Consider the following 19,332-nt stretch of genomic DNA (forward strand, 5'->3'; position numbering starts at 1 on the left):
TGCCCCCCCCCAAAATCAGCATAATGTTTTATGTAAATTTTAATTCAAGATTAGCTTTACATAAAATTTGTTTTTTTAAAAAAAGAATCAGCTTTGACTTTCGAGTGATTCCCAAGAAGAACTTTCTTGAACAGCTTTATATGTTGACATAAACCACGATTGTTTATAGAAGAGAGTCAGAAGAAACCGAACTGGAAACAAAGAGGTGGCAGAGAGCTGTCAGCTGATGCCCCAGCTGGGGAAGTGGACAGACCTACATATGTATTAATAGCTTGTGTATAATTCCTGGTGTGACAGGAAATGGGAGCCTTTGTGGACCAGCCAGACCACTTAACCCCTGGATGTGTATGGTTGAAGAGGTTAATATGTAAATCTCTTAGCAAAAATGTAGGCTCTGCTGAGATCATATGATCCAGGAGGTGCCTACGTGTAGCCCAAAAGAGTTTGGGCAGGTACTACACAGAAGTGGATGTTTGATCCTCCTGATCAGAGGTCTGACGTTCTAGGGATCAGAAGCAATCCCCCTGAAGCTTGTTTTCATAAGTATGTGAAGACTGGAGATCTATTTGATGGGACCTGCTTTCTGCTGTTTTGCCTTATTACTACTCAGCTGTTGTGGAGATAAGGTGGAGTTTGCCTTTCAATATAGGATGAAATGTGAATCCAAGAATCCAAACTAAAATACTTTTGCAAAGTAAATTTATCTCCCCTAAATCTCCCCACTCCCATCCACCTCCATATCCACAAAAGGTTTCTGAAAAGAATTTAACTAAGCATCTGACTGGATTTTCTGGAGTAAGGGAAGCAGTCATTCTTTTGAAAATAATTTACCATACAAGGATGCAAAGCACTATAAGCCAATCTCTATTTTTGTTAATAGTAAAATACACTAAAACACTTGAAGCATTGTGCCTTAAATGATTTAAACCTTATAGTAAACCTCTGTTATGTGGCTGTGATCTATATGAAATTTTGTAAGAGATTTTATAGGATCCTACTTCTTCCTGGTAGTGCTTTATTTGGATTTATTTTTTCCCAAAAGAATACATTCACATATTTTTATAAAATCAAATATTATAAATGACTTTTAATGAAATAGAGACTCCTCATACCAAATCCTTTTCTATTTCAAGTGTGTCTTTTGACATTTACATCTTCACTTCTGCATAATATGCTTGTCAACTGTTACTTCTGGATTCTCATGCTTTTCTTATATACTAGATGAAGATTTCTCTCTCCTAAATTATCTTGCCTTTTAAAAATGAAACAAGACGAAACCAGAGAGGGAGACAAACCATAAGAGACTCTTAATCTTAGGAAACAAACTGATTGCTAGAGGGGAGGTGGGTAGGGGGGTGAGGTAACTGAGTGATGGACATTGGGGATGGTATGTGTTGTAGTGAGCAGTGGGTATTATATAAGACTGATGAATCACAGACTTGTACCCAGGATGCAAGTAATACATTATATGTTAATTAATTGAATTTAAATTTTAAAAAAAACTAAACTAACTAAATAAATAAATAATACAGAACATTTAAAAAATATATATATCCAAAGAAAAGATGAGTACAGAATGACAGAATGTCCACAGCTGTGGCTAACTAATCTTAATTCTCTTTTGTGTACCAAAAAAAAAATAATAAATAAAAAAAAATTATCTTTCCTTTTGACCATACCCTAATATGTGGAGATAAATACCATATTCAAAAGTAGTTATATATTTCTCTTTTGGAACACTTTTTTTTTCTCCTAGAATAAATACTTGCTTTTGATTGTAGTGTTTTGGTTTTTTTTTTTTTTTTTAAGATTTTATCTTTGTATTTGAGAGAGAGAGAGAGAAGGGAGAGCACAAGCAGGCGGAGCAGCAGAGGGAGAGGGAGAAGCAAGACCTTGGGATCATGACCTGAGCTGAAGGCAGATACTTAACCAACTGAGCCACCCAGGTGCCCCTTTGATTCTGTTTTTAACCATGTTTACCTGGATGTCCAGTTTAGCTTTTTCTTTTTCTTTCTTTTTTTTTTTTTTTTTCAAAGACTTTGAGGGTTTTTTGAAGAAGTTTTAGGTTCACAGCAAATTTAAGAGGAAGGCACAGAGATTTTCTATATACTCACTATCCACACACATGCATAGCCTCTCCCTTTCCAGATCACCCCCGCCCCGAGTGGTACACTGGTTGCAATTGATGGACCCAGATTAGTATATCATAATCATCAAGGTCTATAGTTTATAGCAGAGTTCACTTTTGTGTTGTACATTCTGTGGGTTTATACTAATGTATAATGTCATGTATCCATCATTATATTATCAAGCAGACTATTTTCTTCACTGCCCTAAAAATCCTCTGTGCTCTATCCACACCCTTTTTCCAACCTCCAAGCCTAAGCAACTACTGATCTATTTTCTGTCCCCATGGTTTTGCCTTTCCAAAATGAAATATAGTTGGAATCATACAGTGTGCATGTAGCCTTTTCAGAGTGGCTTCTTTCAATTAGCAATATGCATTTAAGATTTCTTCATGTCTTTTCATGGCTTAAAAGTACTTTTTTTTAGCACCAAATAATATTCCTTTGATTGGATGTACCACAGTCTCTATACTCACCTACTGAAGGACATCTTGGTTGCTTCCAAGATGGGGCCACTAAATAAAGCTGCTATAAACATCGTGTGCACCTTTTCGCCTGAACAGAAGTTTTCAAATCCTTTGGTAAATAACAAGTAATGCAAGTGCTGGATTGTATGGTTAGAGGGTGTTCGTTTTTTAAGAAATCACCAAACTGTCTTCCCAAGTGGCTGTGTGATTTTGCATTCACTCTAGTAATGAATGAGTCTCTTTTACTCCCCATCATGATCAACATTTGGTGTAGTTAGTGTTCTGGATTTTGACCATTCTAATAAGTATGTAGTGGTATGTCATTATTGTTTTAATTTGCATTTCCTTGATGACATATGATATGGTTCATCTTTTCATATATTCTTTGGTGAGGTGTCTTTAAAGTCTGTGGCCCATTTTTATGTGGATTGTTTGTGTTCTTATTGTTGAGTTTTAAGTGTTCCTTGTACATTTTAGATAAGAGTGTTTCATGAGATGTGTCTTTTGCAAATATTTTCTCCTAGTTTAGCTTTTGATTTTGATCATTTTTGTTATTCCTTCCCCAAATGCTCCAACATGTAAGGTAATCTACAGATTTTATTATTTCTCCTGGAGACCTCCCTCCCAGAGCCTTCCACCTCCTTGTTCCTTTCTGAATGGATTGATTTCCATTTCCTGCCCCAATGTCATTCTAGGCTTCCTTTTTACCTCTTTTTTGTGTTAGATGCCTTATCCTTGGATCTCATGTCTTTAATTTTTCTTTATTTTCTCCATTTTCCCCAGCTCTCTGACATAGCTTTTTGTTGTCTGTGAGTCTTGCACACACGAGAGTCTCAGCTTTTTCGTCATGAGCTCCCTTTATGTGCTTGTTACTTCTTCCATTCTCTGCAGTTACCATGTAAGCATCTGCTTTCCTGTTCCCAAAGGTCTTTTCCACCGATGGCTCTTTTCCATTATCCCCTCCTCCATGGATGTATCTCCATTTTAAATTCCTTTAAAATCATTTTAGTAAGGTCTGAGGAGGAAGGATAGTAAATGTATGTGGCCCATCCACCATGTTCTTTAGATGTCCAAATTTAACTTTTGATGGATTAATTTGCCTGAGGATTTAAGTACAAATTCAGACATTTTTTTGAAAATATGTTCTTCTTTTTAGAGAAGTAGTTGTTGTTGTTATTATTATTATTATTATTATTATTTATTTGTGTATGTGTGTGTGGAGCTTGCAACTATGACATGAAGGAAGTAGATCTACTATACATGTACGCCGGTGGAGTACAATTAGAAAATTCTGTCTCAAAATTTATCCAGTTACTGGATTATGCAATCCCCTTCTCTAGTTCTTAATTTATAGCTGTTATTATGCTATTACTGGATTGAGAGATTAGGAAAGAAAAGAAAAAATAACTACCATCTGTATTGGCACTTGATTTAAAACTTCATGAAGAGATAGCTATGAAAAACAATGACTAACCTAAGACTTTATCTTTTTTTGATGGGTATTTCTTTATTCAGCACCCAAAATGGGGAATTGATTATTTCTGCCTGTCCTTTATGCATTCAGCAAAAGTTACTGTGTCTTCTATATTGCAAAAATCATGAGAAAATATTTCCTATTGCTTCCAAAGACTATTAAATACACATATGCACGCACACATGCTTGCCTCAAGATGTTATATGTGTTTGGCTCTTACACCTTATTAAAACAAAATACAGAACTTCCAAGTAATTGATGAAAGTGAAACTCTTGAGTTTTCTGATGAGGTTGGTAGCCTCTGGCTATCTCTAAGAAGGTAGTGCTAAGTGTTTAAGAAATGAAATTAAATGTCACTGTACTTATATTTTATCAATGCCAATGATAAAATATATTCTTTCATAATTTTCTCTGTGGTAAAATACAAAACTAACTTTTATCTGAGCAAGATTGACAGAATAAAACCTTTTCTATAATTTAAAATTGATATAACAAAAAACAATAAGATCCCCTGATTTGTGTACGTGATCCTGCTTGCGTGTATGTATAGATAGAAGCTTTAAAATGTAAAATTTTACGTAAAATTTTATGTAAAAATGTAATTTTAAACTTTTTTTCTTTTAAGTGATTAGTCTAAGATATTATCTGGTGATTAAATCACCTAGCAAGATGTCAAATATCTTCAGGTTTAATGAGTGCCCTCTTTTACTGAAACATTTAATTATCTTCCCTTGGCGGTAGTCTCCACACCACCTAGCAGATCTTACCAACACAGAGCTACAGTTTTGGGGAGACTGAGGGCTGAGCTAAGGTATAAGCCCTGGAATGAGGTGAGCAGCTCCCCATACCCTGAGATTGTCGAAAATGGCTTTATGAGGCTGGAGTTTGCACCAATTCAACAGACCCACTTGTGCAGAAAATTGGTCTGTTGGACAGAATACTGAATATTTACTGTGAATATCCAAAGAATAAATGAATCATTTCATCCTTTTCATTATTATCAACCAAATGATTGCCCATTGGGTAGCATGTCTGTCTATTTTCAAGATTAATCATTCATTTAAGTAAAACAGCTCATCTTCCTCAAGGTCCCTTCATTCTCCAAAGGAATATAAATACCATGAAGAAGTCTGCATTTTGTGTACTTGCAGGTACTACAGCTAGACTAAAACATGTATTGTTACTTTAATGATAACATAAGGAAAGGGATAAAGAATAGAAGGAAGTCACCTCCAACACTGATTGTACACTATATAATACACTCTTTCATTCATTTTCTCATTTAACCTTATGTCAGATATGTAAATAGAATGAATAATATTGTCTCTATTTAACAGAGAAAATTGAGACCAGTGTCATTAAGTAAGCTGCCCCAAGGTACTCTGCTAGTAAGGCATAATGCTAAGATTTAAATCCAAGTCTGTCTGACCTCAAAGCCTGTTTTTTTTTTTTTTTTTTTTTTGTATGTGTGTTTTTGTTTTTTCCATTACAGCTTTCTGTTTCCCATTTGGTTTTTCTTAGTTGTGAGAAAGGTTGTCCTTCACAGAGGAAATTAAGTTTATTATTGTTTTCGTTGTCCTTTACCGATATTAACCACAGTCTGTCTGTGGTCAGCAAATAATCACAGTAAATAAAAGAAGCAGGTAGAAACCACGTAGAGGTAAAAAGCTAGTCCATTCATCAGCAGGTAACATTAACACTTGCTGAAGAGATTCTGTTGACCTCAGAGGACTAATTTCAGAATTATTGGCTTCCATTGCAAACTCTAGACACACACCAGTGAATGCAGTTGGTTTCAGTTCCTCAGGGAAATAAACTTCAACAGTAGCAGTAGAAGAATCTAAAACAAAGAAAAATTGGAGAGTAGTTCTTATTTGGGGATTTTTTTCAGAAGAAAACTTGCCTCACTTTGTACAAAATAAATACTCCAGAAGAGTTGTATGTTAATTAGTATGTTTGAATTTGAATGATCATTTGAAAGCCATTCCCTGTTAATGGATAATTTAATGTGAATTATACTTTGTTTTAAAAAAGCACTCATGGGGTGCCTGGGTGGCTCAGTGGGTTAAGCCGCTGCCTTCGGCTCAGGTCATGATCTCAGGGTCCTGAGATCGAGTTCCGCATCGGGCTCTCTGCTCAGCAGGGAGCCTGCTTCCTCCTCTCTCTCTCTCTGCCTGCTTCTCTGCCTACTTGATCTCTCTCTGTCAAATAAATAAATGAAATCTTTAAAAAAAAAATTTAAAAAAAAATAAGTAAAAAAGCACCCATCCTATAATCTGATTATTTAATACAAATTAAATTTCATTTATTTGATTCATATTTTATGGTATTTCGGTTATGACTATTATGTACTATGTCTTTTCTGCCAGGTCTCTATTCATAATAACAATTTCAGTTTGTTTCTCCCAGTTTGTTGGGGTTTTTGTTGTTGTTATTGTTGTTTTGCTTTTTTTTTTTTTTTTAATTTTGAAGAAGCTCTGATATCCATGGTTCTTTATAAGTTAACAAAGTATTTTTTCTCTTTATCGTTATACTCAACTCCACTATTCTTCTATTTGCCTTCAGAAAATTCAAGTGGTAAACAATACTGAAATATATAGCATAAGCTATACTATAGGAAAAAAGGTTTTTTAAGCTTTAATTAATTTATTTGACAGAGTGAGAGAGCACAACAGTGGTGGGGGAGGGATAGAGGGAGAAACAGGCCCTCCACTGAAGAGGGAGCCCACCAAATGGGGCTTGGTCCCAGGACCCCAGGATCATGACCTGAGCCAACTGAACCACCCACGTACCTCTACACAATGGAAAAAATTAAACCTGTTTAGGTAATTTCTTTAATTCTTTCAGACCATTAGAAAATAATTAGGTTTCCCAGGGTGACTGGGAGACTCAGTAAGTTAAGTGGCTGCCTTTGGCCCAGGTCATGATCCAGGGGTCCTGGTATTGAGCCCGTGGTTGGTAGGGGATCTGTTTCTCCTCTCCCTCTCCCTCTTCCCCTCCCCTCCCACTCATGTTCTCTCTTTTGCTCACTCTTTCTCTGTCAAATAAATAAATAAAATTTAGAAAAAAAAAAAGAAAAGAATTAGGTTTCTCAACAAAAGTTATCTATATGATTCCTTCTAGCTCTGTATTGCCCAGTATAGTAGTAACTAGTCACATGTGAGTATTTAAATTACATAAAATTAAATAAAATTAAAAGTGAATTCCATAGAGGTGCCCAAGTGGCTCAGTCAGTTAAGCATCTGCCTTCAGCCCAGGTCATGATCTCAGAGTCCTGGAATCCAGCCCCACATCCAGCTTCCTTCTCAGCAGGAAGTCTGCTTCCTTCTCTCTCTCTTTTTCTCTTCCCCTTCCTTTGCCCCTCCCCACTGCTCGTTCTCTCTCTCTCTCAAATAAATAAATAAAATCTTAAAAAAAAAAATTAATCCCTCAGTCACACTAGCCATTATTTCAAAGGCAAGGCTCAAGAGCCACATGTGGTTAGTAGCAACCATATGGGATGGCAAAGGTATAGAACATTTCCATCATCACAGAAAGCACTATTATACGGTGCTATTCTAGATTATGATATAGAATATACTCCAAGATAGTTGATTTCTTTCTTTTGTCTTTTTTTTCTGCAGTAGCCTCAGTGATTTATAAGAGTGATTGCTACATTGGTAGTGGTCAACAAATATTTGTTGAATATTGAATGAATTGAACAAGAGATTGGAAAACAGGAAGAATGTAGTATCAGTTGTAGAGTATTTATGGAAGTTTAAGGCTAAAAATTAGGTTCAGATCCAGAAAGGTTTTATGTAGAAAATATTGTGTAATCATATAAAGTTCAGGAAGTGGAAATTGGGCTAGGTCTTTTTGAAATAATTTTCTGTATTTACTTCAATATTTATTAGTAATAGATTATCATATTTAAAAGTCAATCCATTTCTCTTTCCCTAGAGGTAATTATTATTCTTAAATTGGTTTAAATCATTTCTGTTTATGCTCTTATACTTGTACTATGCATTATGTATTGACAACAATATCTAGTATTGATTAGTATGTTTGTGAAATATACATAAATAACCACTCTGGCAAAAAAAATGCACATTCTCTTCTATGACTCATCATTTTTCCTTTATATATGCCATATATTTCCATGTTGATACAGTTAGCACTGTCTTTTTAACTGCACATAAGACACAATTTTATGATTATATCATGTTTTACTTATGGATTGATTTATCAATTCTATTGCTTGAAGTTGAGGTAGTTTCCAAAGTTTGGCTAATAAAAATGATGCACTAGTGAACATGCTTATCCATATCTTTGGGTGCACATGTGTGCTTTCCTAGCCTAGAATATGTATGTAGAATCGTAATTGTTTGCTTGCAAACTTTGAGTACCTTCAGCGTTACTAGATACTATCAAACCTTTCTCCTAAGTGTTTTACAATTTATACTTCCCTCCATAATAATTGCAAGTTGTCCTTTCCCAGCAATTTATCAACTTTGCTATTGTTGAATTAACTGTGAAATGTCTTTATGGATTTCATTTGAGTTTCCCTGATTATAAAGGAAAGTGAGCAACTTATAGCATAATTATTGACCATTCTCATTTCCTTTTCTATCAGTTGTCTCTTGTTCATTGCTTATTGGAGTATCTTCTATGCATGACAAATTTCATTTCCAAGTCTTTAGCTTATCTTTATGTTTTAACTTTATATATGGATTATTTTATTATACAAACATTATCAGATTTATCAATCCTTACTTTTATGTTGCTTTTATGGGTTTTTAAAAAGCATATATTTTCTCTTTGAATATCATATTTTATTCTTTGAATTTAAATATTAATTTGGTGGAGAATGGACATCTACATGATATTGAGTCTTCCTATTCATAAATATGGATATGGTATATCTTTTCATTTATACATGTCTTTCTATACAATTATATCATGCCATTACAATTATGCATATCTTTTAAAATATGTAGTGTTTTTATTACCACTGCCATTTAAAAAACATTTTAATTGGTTATTATTTATGTACCTCAACCATATTGATTTTCATGTATCAAATATATATATTTCATATATCCTATAACCTTGCTAAATACTCTTATTAATTCCAGTAGCTTGTCAGTAAATTCCCCTGAATTTTCTGTGTACACAATTCTGTTGTGTTCAAATTATTTATCCATTTCCAATGATTTATGTATCTTAGAACTTCTTATTCTATTGCATTAACTAGGAATTCCTGTAATATAGTCTGGAAGCAGTGATAGTAAACATCCTTATCTGATTTCCACCTTTAATTGTAATATTTCTAAATTTTCACTTTTTTATTTTACTTTTTTTTATTCATTAATTTTTTTAATTATTTATAAACATATAATGTATTATTAGCCCCAGGGGTACAGGTCTGTTAATCACCAGGTTTACACACTTCACAGCACTCACCATAGCACATTAAATTTTCATTTAAATGTCTCATTTGCTATAGATTTTGGAGATATTCCTATCAGATTAAAGAAGTTCTATTTTATTAATAGCTTGCTTAGCATGTTTTTCAAAGTAAATACTAGGTTGTAGGTTCTTCTACATATTTTGAAAGCACATAAGCATTTTTTCTCAGTTAATCTGTTGATGAGATGAATTACATTAATAGATTTTTCTGTTATTGAACAACCTTCGTATTTACTTGAAAAATTCTGTCTAGTTATGACTTTCTCTTACACACTGCTTGTTGTATTTGATATTTCATTTTGTGTTTCAGCATCTATAGTCTAAAATCAGAGCAGTATATAACTTCATTTTCTCAATCATTGTGGGTATCAAGTTTCCAGAAATCTCTAAATATGTCAAGAAACTTACACACACACACTCTCTTCTCTCTCTCATTCTTTTTCACACATGTGCGTGTGTGTGTATGTGTGTGTGTAGCTAGTTGATTCTGCAACTAATTCTAATTTCAGGCTATTTTATAAAATATCAGAAAGCCATATTCAATGTCCCTTGCCCTAGATTTGGATGCACAGCTCTGTTCTGGGTGTTGAACCTGCTTAAGATTTTCTCTCCCTCTCCTTCTGTCCCTTGCCCCCGCCCCACGTCACTTGCTCTCTCTCTCTCTCTCTCTCTCTCAAAAATAAATGAATAAACAAATAAATCATAAAATCAGCATCATTAAGGCAAACGCAAAAAATTCAAAATTGTCTCTATGTAACAGTTCATACTCCATCTTGGAATATATCCAGTGCAACATATGGGCAGGAAAGAGTTTAAAAACTTGAATGGAGGAAGAAAAAAAAAAATCAAACTCCTACATTTTCATTACTAATAAGTGAGTTAAAAAGTAAGACACCACTATAATCTGTACTTAAGGGAAAAATGAGTATTAATCATGTGCAGATATCCTAACAGAGAAAGTAGGTATTTTAAAACATATTAAAAAGCTTACAATCTTCCAGGTTTCTGTAGTTTTTAGTGCTGCTTGCTTTTCTGAATCTTTTTTTTTTTTTTTTTAAGATCGTGAACAAAGTCTGTGGTTTTCCATAATAACCTTGGAATTTGGCAGGTGTGCTCTTATCGGTTCATGTTCACTGCAGTAAGAATAGTGGAGGCAGCAGGTGGCAGCAGCTCCCAGTCAAAAAACCAGGAATCACAAGTCTTAGAGCAGCCTGAGGCCTCCCTCCCAGGCGAGCTAGTTCTTTTGTGCCTGTAACTGCGCATTTCAAATATGGGGGTGTGGGGAAGGGAGGGGAAATAAGACAATGCATAAATCCCACTAATTTTGACAAAGCAAATGAGACTTTTTTGTGTGTCTATTTTACTTGGAGAATGACTAACTTATGAAATAGGTGGGTTTACACCTATTGCTTTATGCTTTCTGTGACCCTTCTTCCCCTTTTCCCCTCTTCTATCTTAATTCTTTTGGGTTTCACTCAAGCCTTTCCTTTTCATGGAAGCTGGACATATTTTAGCCATTTTGTCTACTTTTATTAAATGACAATTAATAATAATAATAATTAGCTAATAATATTAGTGTCCAGTTATTAAACACTGACTATAATATGTAAGTCTCTCTTTCAGAAATCTTACATATTCTATTTCATTTAATTCACGCAATAACTCAATGGATTAGGTACTACTATTATTACCCTCATTTTATAGATATCAAAACTGAAGCACAGAAAGTTTCATAACTTGCCTAAGATCATACAGCTAATAGGTGGAAGGGGCCAGAAAACTAACACAGGCCGTCTGATCTCAGAACCTAGACTCTTCGCCGTTATTCAGGGATACATTAACCAGGGAGACCAATCTCTGCCAGTAGACAGGTTGGCAAGTATTTAAATTCCACTAAGAAATAGAATGTTAAGATAATTTAAAGTTTATATATTTCCAAAATGTCTTTGAGAACTATTTCCACAGGTGGGAATTTGAAGTCACTGAAAGTTCACTGTGAAAGAGATACTGGGACGGACAGCAAATCTCAGCTTCACTTATTATCTGTGGAAGCTTGACAAGTTTTATCACAACCCAGAGCTTAACTTTCCTAATGTATTAAATAGTGACAATAATACTTGAGTGTTACTGTGAAGATTGAAAAATCATAGGATAATTCCCAGAATATAGTTAAGTATATCCTCAGTTAATATTAGTTCATGTCTACCCTCTTCAGTAAACTGTGGTGGCAACTATGAATTTCCCTGAGGTAGGATGAGCCTGGAGAATGAGTTAAAGGGGAATGAAGGATGTATTGATTAGCTGAGGAGGAACATTGCATTATTAATTTTTGTATCTCCCTCAATCAGTATCTTCAGTGATGAGTGTATAACAAATGTTTGTTGTTAAATCGGTGAGTAAAAAAGTCATAAAATTAAGTAGTCAGTGGATATTTTAAGTATCTAAGAATAAAGTCTTCCCAAGTACTTGGCATGCATTTTAGAGGACAGGAGGGAACCATAACATGCATGTTCCTGGGAAATTATTTATAATTAAAGAAAATTAATGGGGGACCCTTATTAATTCTGACTTAAAGATACTCAGTTTTTATTGTGACACCATTTCTTGTTCTCTGACATGCTTAGGCTTGCATTTGTTTGCTCATTTGTTAAATTACCTGATTTATCTTCTAGACCAAAAACAGAAGATGCTTGGGTATTTGCAAAACCCAGTGCCATTCAGGCTCTTGGCGTGATGTCATTCGGTGAGTGTATGATTTCACAGGCCCTGTCTCAATATGGAATCTTCGGTATAATGAAAAAGTTTCATATTTGTGTCTGGAGAGCAGATGTCCAAAGCTTTATACTTCCTATTAACAGCATATGATCTAGTTTGTGCCAACATAAAATTAGGCTCAAACTTTTCTCACTCATCACTAAAATTTGATTTAATTTGGACAAGTCTCTTTCTCATGCAGAAAACTCATTATGGTCATCTTGTTTTTTAACTTGAAAATCTAGCAAGTGTTATTTGCTTATTCAAAACCTTGCACACAAGGTATTACAAATTGGCCAGATGTCTAATGCTACTTTGCTATATCCCAGATTGGAAAGGAAGCCGTGGACGGAAAATATAGTGTTGTTTAGATTTCCCTTAAGATTGGAAGGCCACCAGGAAATGGAAAATGGGAGAGAAAGTTGGATAGGACTGGTTTGTATCAAGAGTGACAGGAAGAGACCACATAAGTCTAACATGAGTGAAATTTCTCATTCCTACAGTTGTTAAAAAAGTTATTTTCTGACAGAGCTAAATAAATTTATGTATTTGAACTTCAGTTCAGTAGCATTCCAAAGTCCCATACATCTCTGAATTTTTGGAGGAAAAAAGAGAATCTTAGTGCTTGTGTTGACGGACAGTTGGAAGGCAGGCAAACAGGGACAGGGGCCCCTGCTCTAAGAGGAAACCACCCTTAAAAGGATTTTACACCATGCTGGAGGGAGCCCTCCAGCCTTTCCCATGTGATAGGTAGATGACAAAAATGTGCTTGGATGACAGGTGCTGGGAGGGCTAATCAGATAAAACAGCCCTCCAACAAGCCCATAAAAACCCCTATAGCTTTAGAAACTCTAATGGCAATCCTCTTGGGTCCTGCAGTCCTCAGAGCTTTGTACTCTCACATTGCTGTTGCTCAATAAACCTCCCTTTGCTGCTGCCCACCACTCTGATCTACCTCTTCTTTCTTCGAAGCCCTGTGACACCGTGGGCCCCAAAGGAGAAGGAAATCCAGTAACACTTGCTTTAATGGTGCTTTTTTTCTTCTTTTTTGTATTGCAGCATTCATTTGTCACCATAACTGCTTCTTAGTTTATGGTTCTTTGGAAGACCCCACAGTCGCTAAGTGGTCCCGCATCATCCACATGTCCACTTTGGCTTCTGTACTCATCAGTACTCTCTTTGCTACCTGTGGATACTTGACCTTTACTGGCTTCACCCAAGGTAAAATGAGAGATTCAGTTGTCATCATATTTTGTTACTCACATGGAGTGGTCCTGTCACTTCTCATTTAGGGCACAGTTATACCCAGTTTTCTACTTCAACGTCTCACTAATCTCTTTTATCCATTCTCTCCTCTACCTTCCCACCTGTGCTGTTTCTGTTTTCCTGGCTTTCTCCCTTTTCAGCTGCTAAACTTGGTTCTGTAGTTCCTTCCCTCTCTTATTCCATTCTTTCACTTAAAAGCACTTGAAATCTGGCTTCCCTCTCCACTGCTCTACTGCAGCTTCAATTTCAGAAACGCCAGCGTCCTCTCACTCTCTAAAGTTGGTTCTGATTCTCATGCATCTCTGTGAATCACATGACAGTTCTGAACGTCCTGTCTTTCCTCCTATAGGAGAAGGAGCACTGCCATATCATCTTTCACTCTGTTAATATTTTCTTTCTCCTACCTTCTCTCTTCTTCTTCCCCCACCTTCCATTAACTGGCTCAGACTTGTTGTCTTCTTTTCTCTCAACAAATCCTCTGGAGATTGTCATTGTTTTAAACTCTAGTCCAGACCTTTCTTTTCATCTCTAGCCTCTTGCCTGCAGGACATTCCTACTGAGTGATCCCATTCTTGCTTTAAGCACAAAACATCATCTTTCCCACAAAACCAGCCCCACCCCTCCCCCTCTCCTCCAACACACCACCCCACACTGAATTTATTTCTCTTTCCCCTGTTCACCCAGGCCCAACAGCGGAGTGGCTATCTCTTCTGCTTCCTTTGACCTGTGCACTCACTTCTCTGTGTAGTATAATACCCAGGGTAATCTGACAGCCCACTAAATGCTGTGATTCAGACATGTCACAGCTTTTGCCGGTCTATTATCTCATTTGACCTTGAAACAACCCTATGAAGGTAAGTGGAATAACTAGTTTTACCCCCTGCTTAAAACACAAAGAGGTGAAGAAACTTGCCCAGGCTGGCTGGTGACAAAGTAGAAAACAAGTCTCCTGACTTCCAGTTCAATTTTTGGTTCCACTCTCTCTTGCTGTCTAACCTACTTTGGTCAAGTGCAACCCATGAAAAGCTGTCTCTTACCCTCAAGCTCCTCTTCACTTAGTTTTCATATAATACGAGGTACTCTTGGGTATATTGTTTCAAATAGTTGCAGATGACTATGATTATAGGCAGAGATTTCTCAAGAAATAAAGAAAAAAGTAAAAACGGCTTCAAAACAAAGTGTTTAACATAATTCCAATGCCATCAAAAATTTAATCTGTATATGTGCCATTTGAGTGCAGCAATGAAGTGACTGTGAAAGTCTTGGTAAAAATTATGTTTCAAAATACTGCCTTGTATCACTATTGCTACATCATTTGCCAAGGTGAATGGCCTGTAGGGGCCAGTCTGTACAAAACCTTGGTTTTTAAATGCCTTCCCTGTAAGACATAAACCCTCTTTCTTACTCATACCTTCCTGGTGATATTATCGGTGGTAATTGTGTAGATACAATTAAATCTTTATTTAACCAAGCTGACAGGTTGGTTTTGGTTTGGACTTTTTGTTTATTTTATTTTATTTTGGTTTTTTGAGTTTTTTAACTTAGCTATAATTCCCAAAGATATCCTTAGACGCAAGCTGGAATAAACTTGACATTGTTTCTTCAGGCCATTCCATTTTGGGCAAATCTGGTCTTACCTGTGCAAACTGCATGCTTTTTTTCTTTTCCCTTTTAGCTTGTTAGGCAGTAAAGAAGTCGAGGGTATTCTTGACATTCTCAGCCCCTTTGGAAAAGGTGTAGGATCCATTTTTTTAGTGAAGGTTGGTGATCAGAAACCTTCTGTCCTCTTCTCTGAGTGGTAGAATCTTTTCAGTCGACCTTGAAGCAGGTCTCTGTCAGGACTGCTTTGTGGTTTAATCCCTTTCTGCCCCAAAGGGACCCTAGAAAGTAATGTACATTGGCTCCAATTTATAGGGGGAGGGGAGAAGAGTCATTAAAGTAAGTCTTAGCAGAGGGCATCATTTAACTTTTTAATGAAAAAAAAAAAAAAACAGAAGTATAGTTTTGTTTTCTTCTTAAACATTGAAGTACTATGTGACTTTGATTTGACTTTTTCTTCAATCTAACTGGAAAATCTGACCCAAATTTTAAAATGTAAGTGTGTTATATTTAGGAAATAAATAAGCCCAAATAGTGTTTGTTTCAGTATTGGGAAACTTTTTGCTGACATGACTTTTGGGCCCTCACCAGATCCCTCCATTTCTTCATAGATGTCTGAGAAAATATAGTCTCTAAAAAAAGAATTGATTCAAGGTGTACATGGTCCATTGTTTAGTTTGGAACTAATTAAATATAATACTTTTCCTCAGAAATAAACATATTTTTACAGTTTTGTATCAGTGCACTTGCACTCGGGTACATGTCAGATACCATGAAAGGTGAATCCTTGCTGTGGCCCTGGGTCTGGGATTAAACCTGATAGCATGATTACAGGAAATTCAGCTCCCCAGATGTACTGGTCTACTCTTCCTTTCAGGATTGCCCTTGATCTAAGAATAACATTTCAAAAGGAAATTTGTTTATTTTAACAGACTTTTTTTTTTTTTTAATAACGAAGTCACTTATTTGCCAGAAACAAAGACCAGAAGCAAGTTTATTAAGCTAATGCACAAGAATTTAGGGAGTTGATTCAGGTGTCAGAAGACAATGGATGAAAGTATTTTCCAGAAGTTGATACAAATTTAAGGCAGATTTACTAAAAACAAACTGAGAATAAGAGAAAAACTGTCACTGATTAATTCATCTTCACGTGGAATATGTAGTTTTAATATCAGGATATTATTATCAGTATGTATAGTTATTGAAAATATTGAGAAGTTATTGAAAGTGTTATCAGTGTGTATAGTTGTTGAAAACAAAAAACGTGTATTTAGAGTTGGCAGTCTCTTCTATTAATTAAATGGAGTTCATGGAGCTCCACTTATATAATAAATATCCAATATCTGATTTGTTAGATATTTATTTCAAATATTCTGTTGAAATTCATCTATTTTATATTATTCTCTAGGAGACTTATTTGAAAACTATTGCAGAAATGATGATTTGGTAACATTCGGAAGGTTCTGTTATGCAGTCACTGTCATTTTAACGTACCCTATTGAATGCTTTGTGACTAGAGAGGTAAGCACAATTCCTTTCTAACATTTTACCTAGTCAATCCCTCTTACTACATTTAATTTAGGAAGATTTGTAAATAATTTAATTCTGCATATTTACAAGTGCATGACAAGTCATATAAGTTAAACATTTCTTTTTCAACCAGTTTAAAAATAAATTTATATTCACATGTTTACAAATTACTTTTTTCAAATGTTGGATTTGAAGATGATGTTTGGTGGTTTAGTTTATATTAGCATAAGTATAAATATTTATACAACTGCATTCCATAAAGAATGCCAGCCTTTAATAGAGCCAAACTAAGTTGTTCTTTCTTAAAAACATTCTTACAAAGAAATTAAGTACTAAGATTAAAAACATTTTTTACAAAATCATCCTTTGAACAGATTTTGATCAATTTTGTTATTCTGAAAAAACCAAAATGCCTTATTGTCAATGGAAAACCAAAATTCAACTTAAACCACTAGTTTTACAGATATATTTCATTTATATATTTATACAAATATATTTATATTTTTATACCATGTAAAATAATAGACCGTATATTTCATATATATGTATTTGTGATGTATCTGTACTATATGTATGGATTTTTGAAAGAAGATTAGGTGAAAAAGAACTCATTCTTTTTGTGTAAAGCTGGAGAACATGGCTTGTCGGGAATCCCTTATACAGTCAGCGAAAAATCCACTGTACCAGTCAGCAGAAAAAGCATGATCCTGCTTCACAGTGGTTCTTTCAGCAATCACACTGAAAAGGGCTTAGTTTTAGGATCTATTCCTAGAGGCTATTTACACAGTGCACCCTGTGAATGGTTCTAATGTGTGAAGTGAAACGCCTACAGAGCTTTAAATACGCTAACTAACCATAGGGCTTCTAGAGAAAGACCAGTACTTAACCTTATGCCAGTTCTGGGGGTAAGGAACTGCTCAGGGAAATGGAATAAGGAAATGTTCAGCACTATGTATATCCTTTTACAATTAGCACTTGTCCTCACTTACAAATGTCTAACTCACAGTCCAGTTCTCCACCTTGAGTATAAGGGAGAAGTAGACTAAACTTTATGAAGACTTTTCAAATCTAAGAACCTTGAAATTTTATTGCTCTTGTTGGATGCAGGAAATGGTTTTATTTTAGCTTCTGCCTAGTACTTTGGGTTCAGATCTGATCTGTAGATCAGCGGTTAACAGATGGTACCTTCTCATGTGGTTTCTGGTGACCATCTGAGTCACTCCACCTTGGAACTTGTTTCTTCTCCAGCTGCCGTGATGGGAAGATAGAACTAAATCAGGATCTCTTCCTTGGTAGCAAATACTAGGCAGAGGAACCTCAAATATACTTTACTCATTCACTTCCTTTTTCTCTCTTTTCTATCCCCCCCCCATACACATACACACACACACTTAGCATAAACACAGTCAAAGCCATTTCTACTTGTAGGTAAAGTAGCCAGCCACATACAAGGACACGAAAAAGCCTGCCCATACCACTAATGAGTATCTCTCACTAGTCTGCCACACTCAGTGATTTTCTATTATTATAATCATATATTAGAGACTTCTATAAGAATGAATTTTAAATACCTGAAAAAATATCACCCATTGCAAAACCATAAATGAGTAAAATTTATTACCATTCATGGTCATTGTTAGCAGGGTGATGGCAGTGTGCAGTCTGTGAGGAATGTTAGGTAAGTAACAGCTTGCAGAGTTGGTTTCATTAAGGTCCCCAGCATCTGACCTTCTACCATTTCCAACTCTTGTCTCAGGGTTCTCTTGCACAGAGTCAACCCTATTCAGATTGTCTCCTTTTTGTCTTTCATAGGTATCTTTCCTGTTCTTCTTTCCTCTTTTGCTCTTTTCACACTGTTACTTCAGTCTCTAATTCTGCTCTAAATCCTACCCATGTTTCAAACCTTACCTCAAGCCAAAGTAGGACAAGGACCTTTCAGGATTGCTATAAAACTGATTAAGGAAAGTTAGATCTAGGTAACTAAAGCTCCTTCTAGTTCTAAATTCTATTTGACCTTTTTTATCCAGTCACAAATTGATCACTATTTGTTTTCTTAGATTGGTTGATTCTCTTCAATCTCCTCTCACTCAAATAATCTAAATAGTATCATTGTTTCTTGTTGGGTTCAAATACCTTATAAGTAACTTCCCAAGATCTTTCTAACACTTGAGAAATGTGTTTTTTCACACATTATATACCATGTTTTGGGTCTTTAATATAATCTATGGCCTGTCTAATAATTCAACAAAGAATACTTGTTATTGAAGTGTGTGTTTGTCTATGTGTAAGTACTTCGGAAAAGAGAGGACATTCATATGGCTTAAGATTTGACTGACTATCTTACTGGTAGTTTTTTATACAGTCCTAAGTGCTGTAATATGATATACTTTCTTGATAAGTCCTGCATGCCTCTGAGACTCCCTCTCTAAATAATGTGTTTATTTGGCAGGTAATTACCAATGTGTTTTTTGGTGGGAATCTTTCATTGGTCTTCCACATTATTGTTACAGTGGTTATCATTACTGTAGCCATGCTTATATCATTGCTGATTGATTGTCTTGGAAAAGTTTTAGAACTCAATGTAAGTACATTTAAAAATTTACACCTTCCATTCTAAAAATCTCTTCAAAAATAATGTTTACATTTAACAAAGGATTTTCCCTAACAA

At 35.3% G+C, this 19,332-nt stretch overlaps 1 protein-coding gene across 4 annotated transcripts in view; it reads left to right on the plus strand.

Moving 5' to 3' along the window:
• Positions 1–19,332, plus strand: part of SLC38A11 (solute carrier family 38 member 11) — a 51,056-nt gene that overhangs the window by 23,015 nt on the left and 8,709 nt on the right. For 2 of the 4 annotated variants that reach the window (XM_082691204.1, XM_082691207.1), the window contains 4 exons: positions 12,188–12,258; positions 13,329–13,490; positions 16,543–16,655; positions 19,114–19,245. In XM_082691204.1, coding sequence (XP_082547330.1) covers positions 12,188–12,258; positions 13,329–13,490; positions 16,543–16,655; positions 19,114–19,245 — 478 coding nt within the window. The remainder of the gene's footprint in view (positions 1–12,187; positions 12,259–13,328; positions 13,491–16,542; positions 16,656–19,113; positions 19,246–19,332) is intronic. The other 2 variants (XM_082691206.1, XM_082691205.1) reach the window with 2 other exon arrangements.

This window comes from Mustela nivalis (assembly GCF_964662115.1).
Source record: "Mustela nivalis genome assembly, chromosome: 11".
NCBI classification, from domain to species: domain Eukaryota; kingdom Metazoa; phylum Chordata; class Mammalia; order Carnivora; family Mustelidae; genus Mustela; species Mustela nivalis.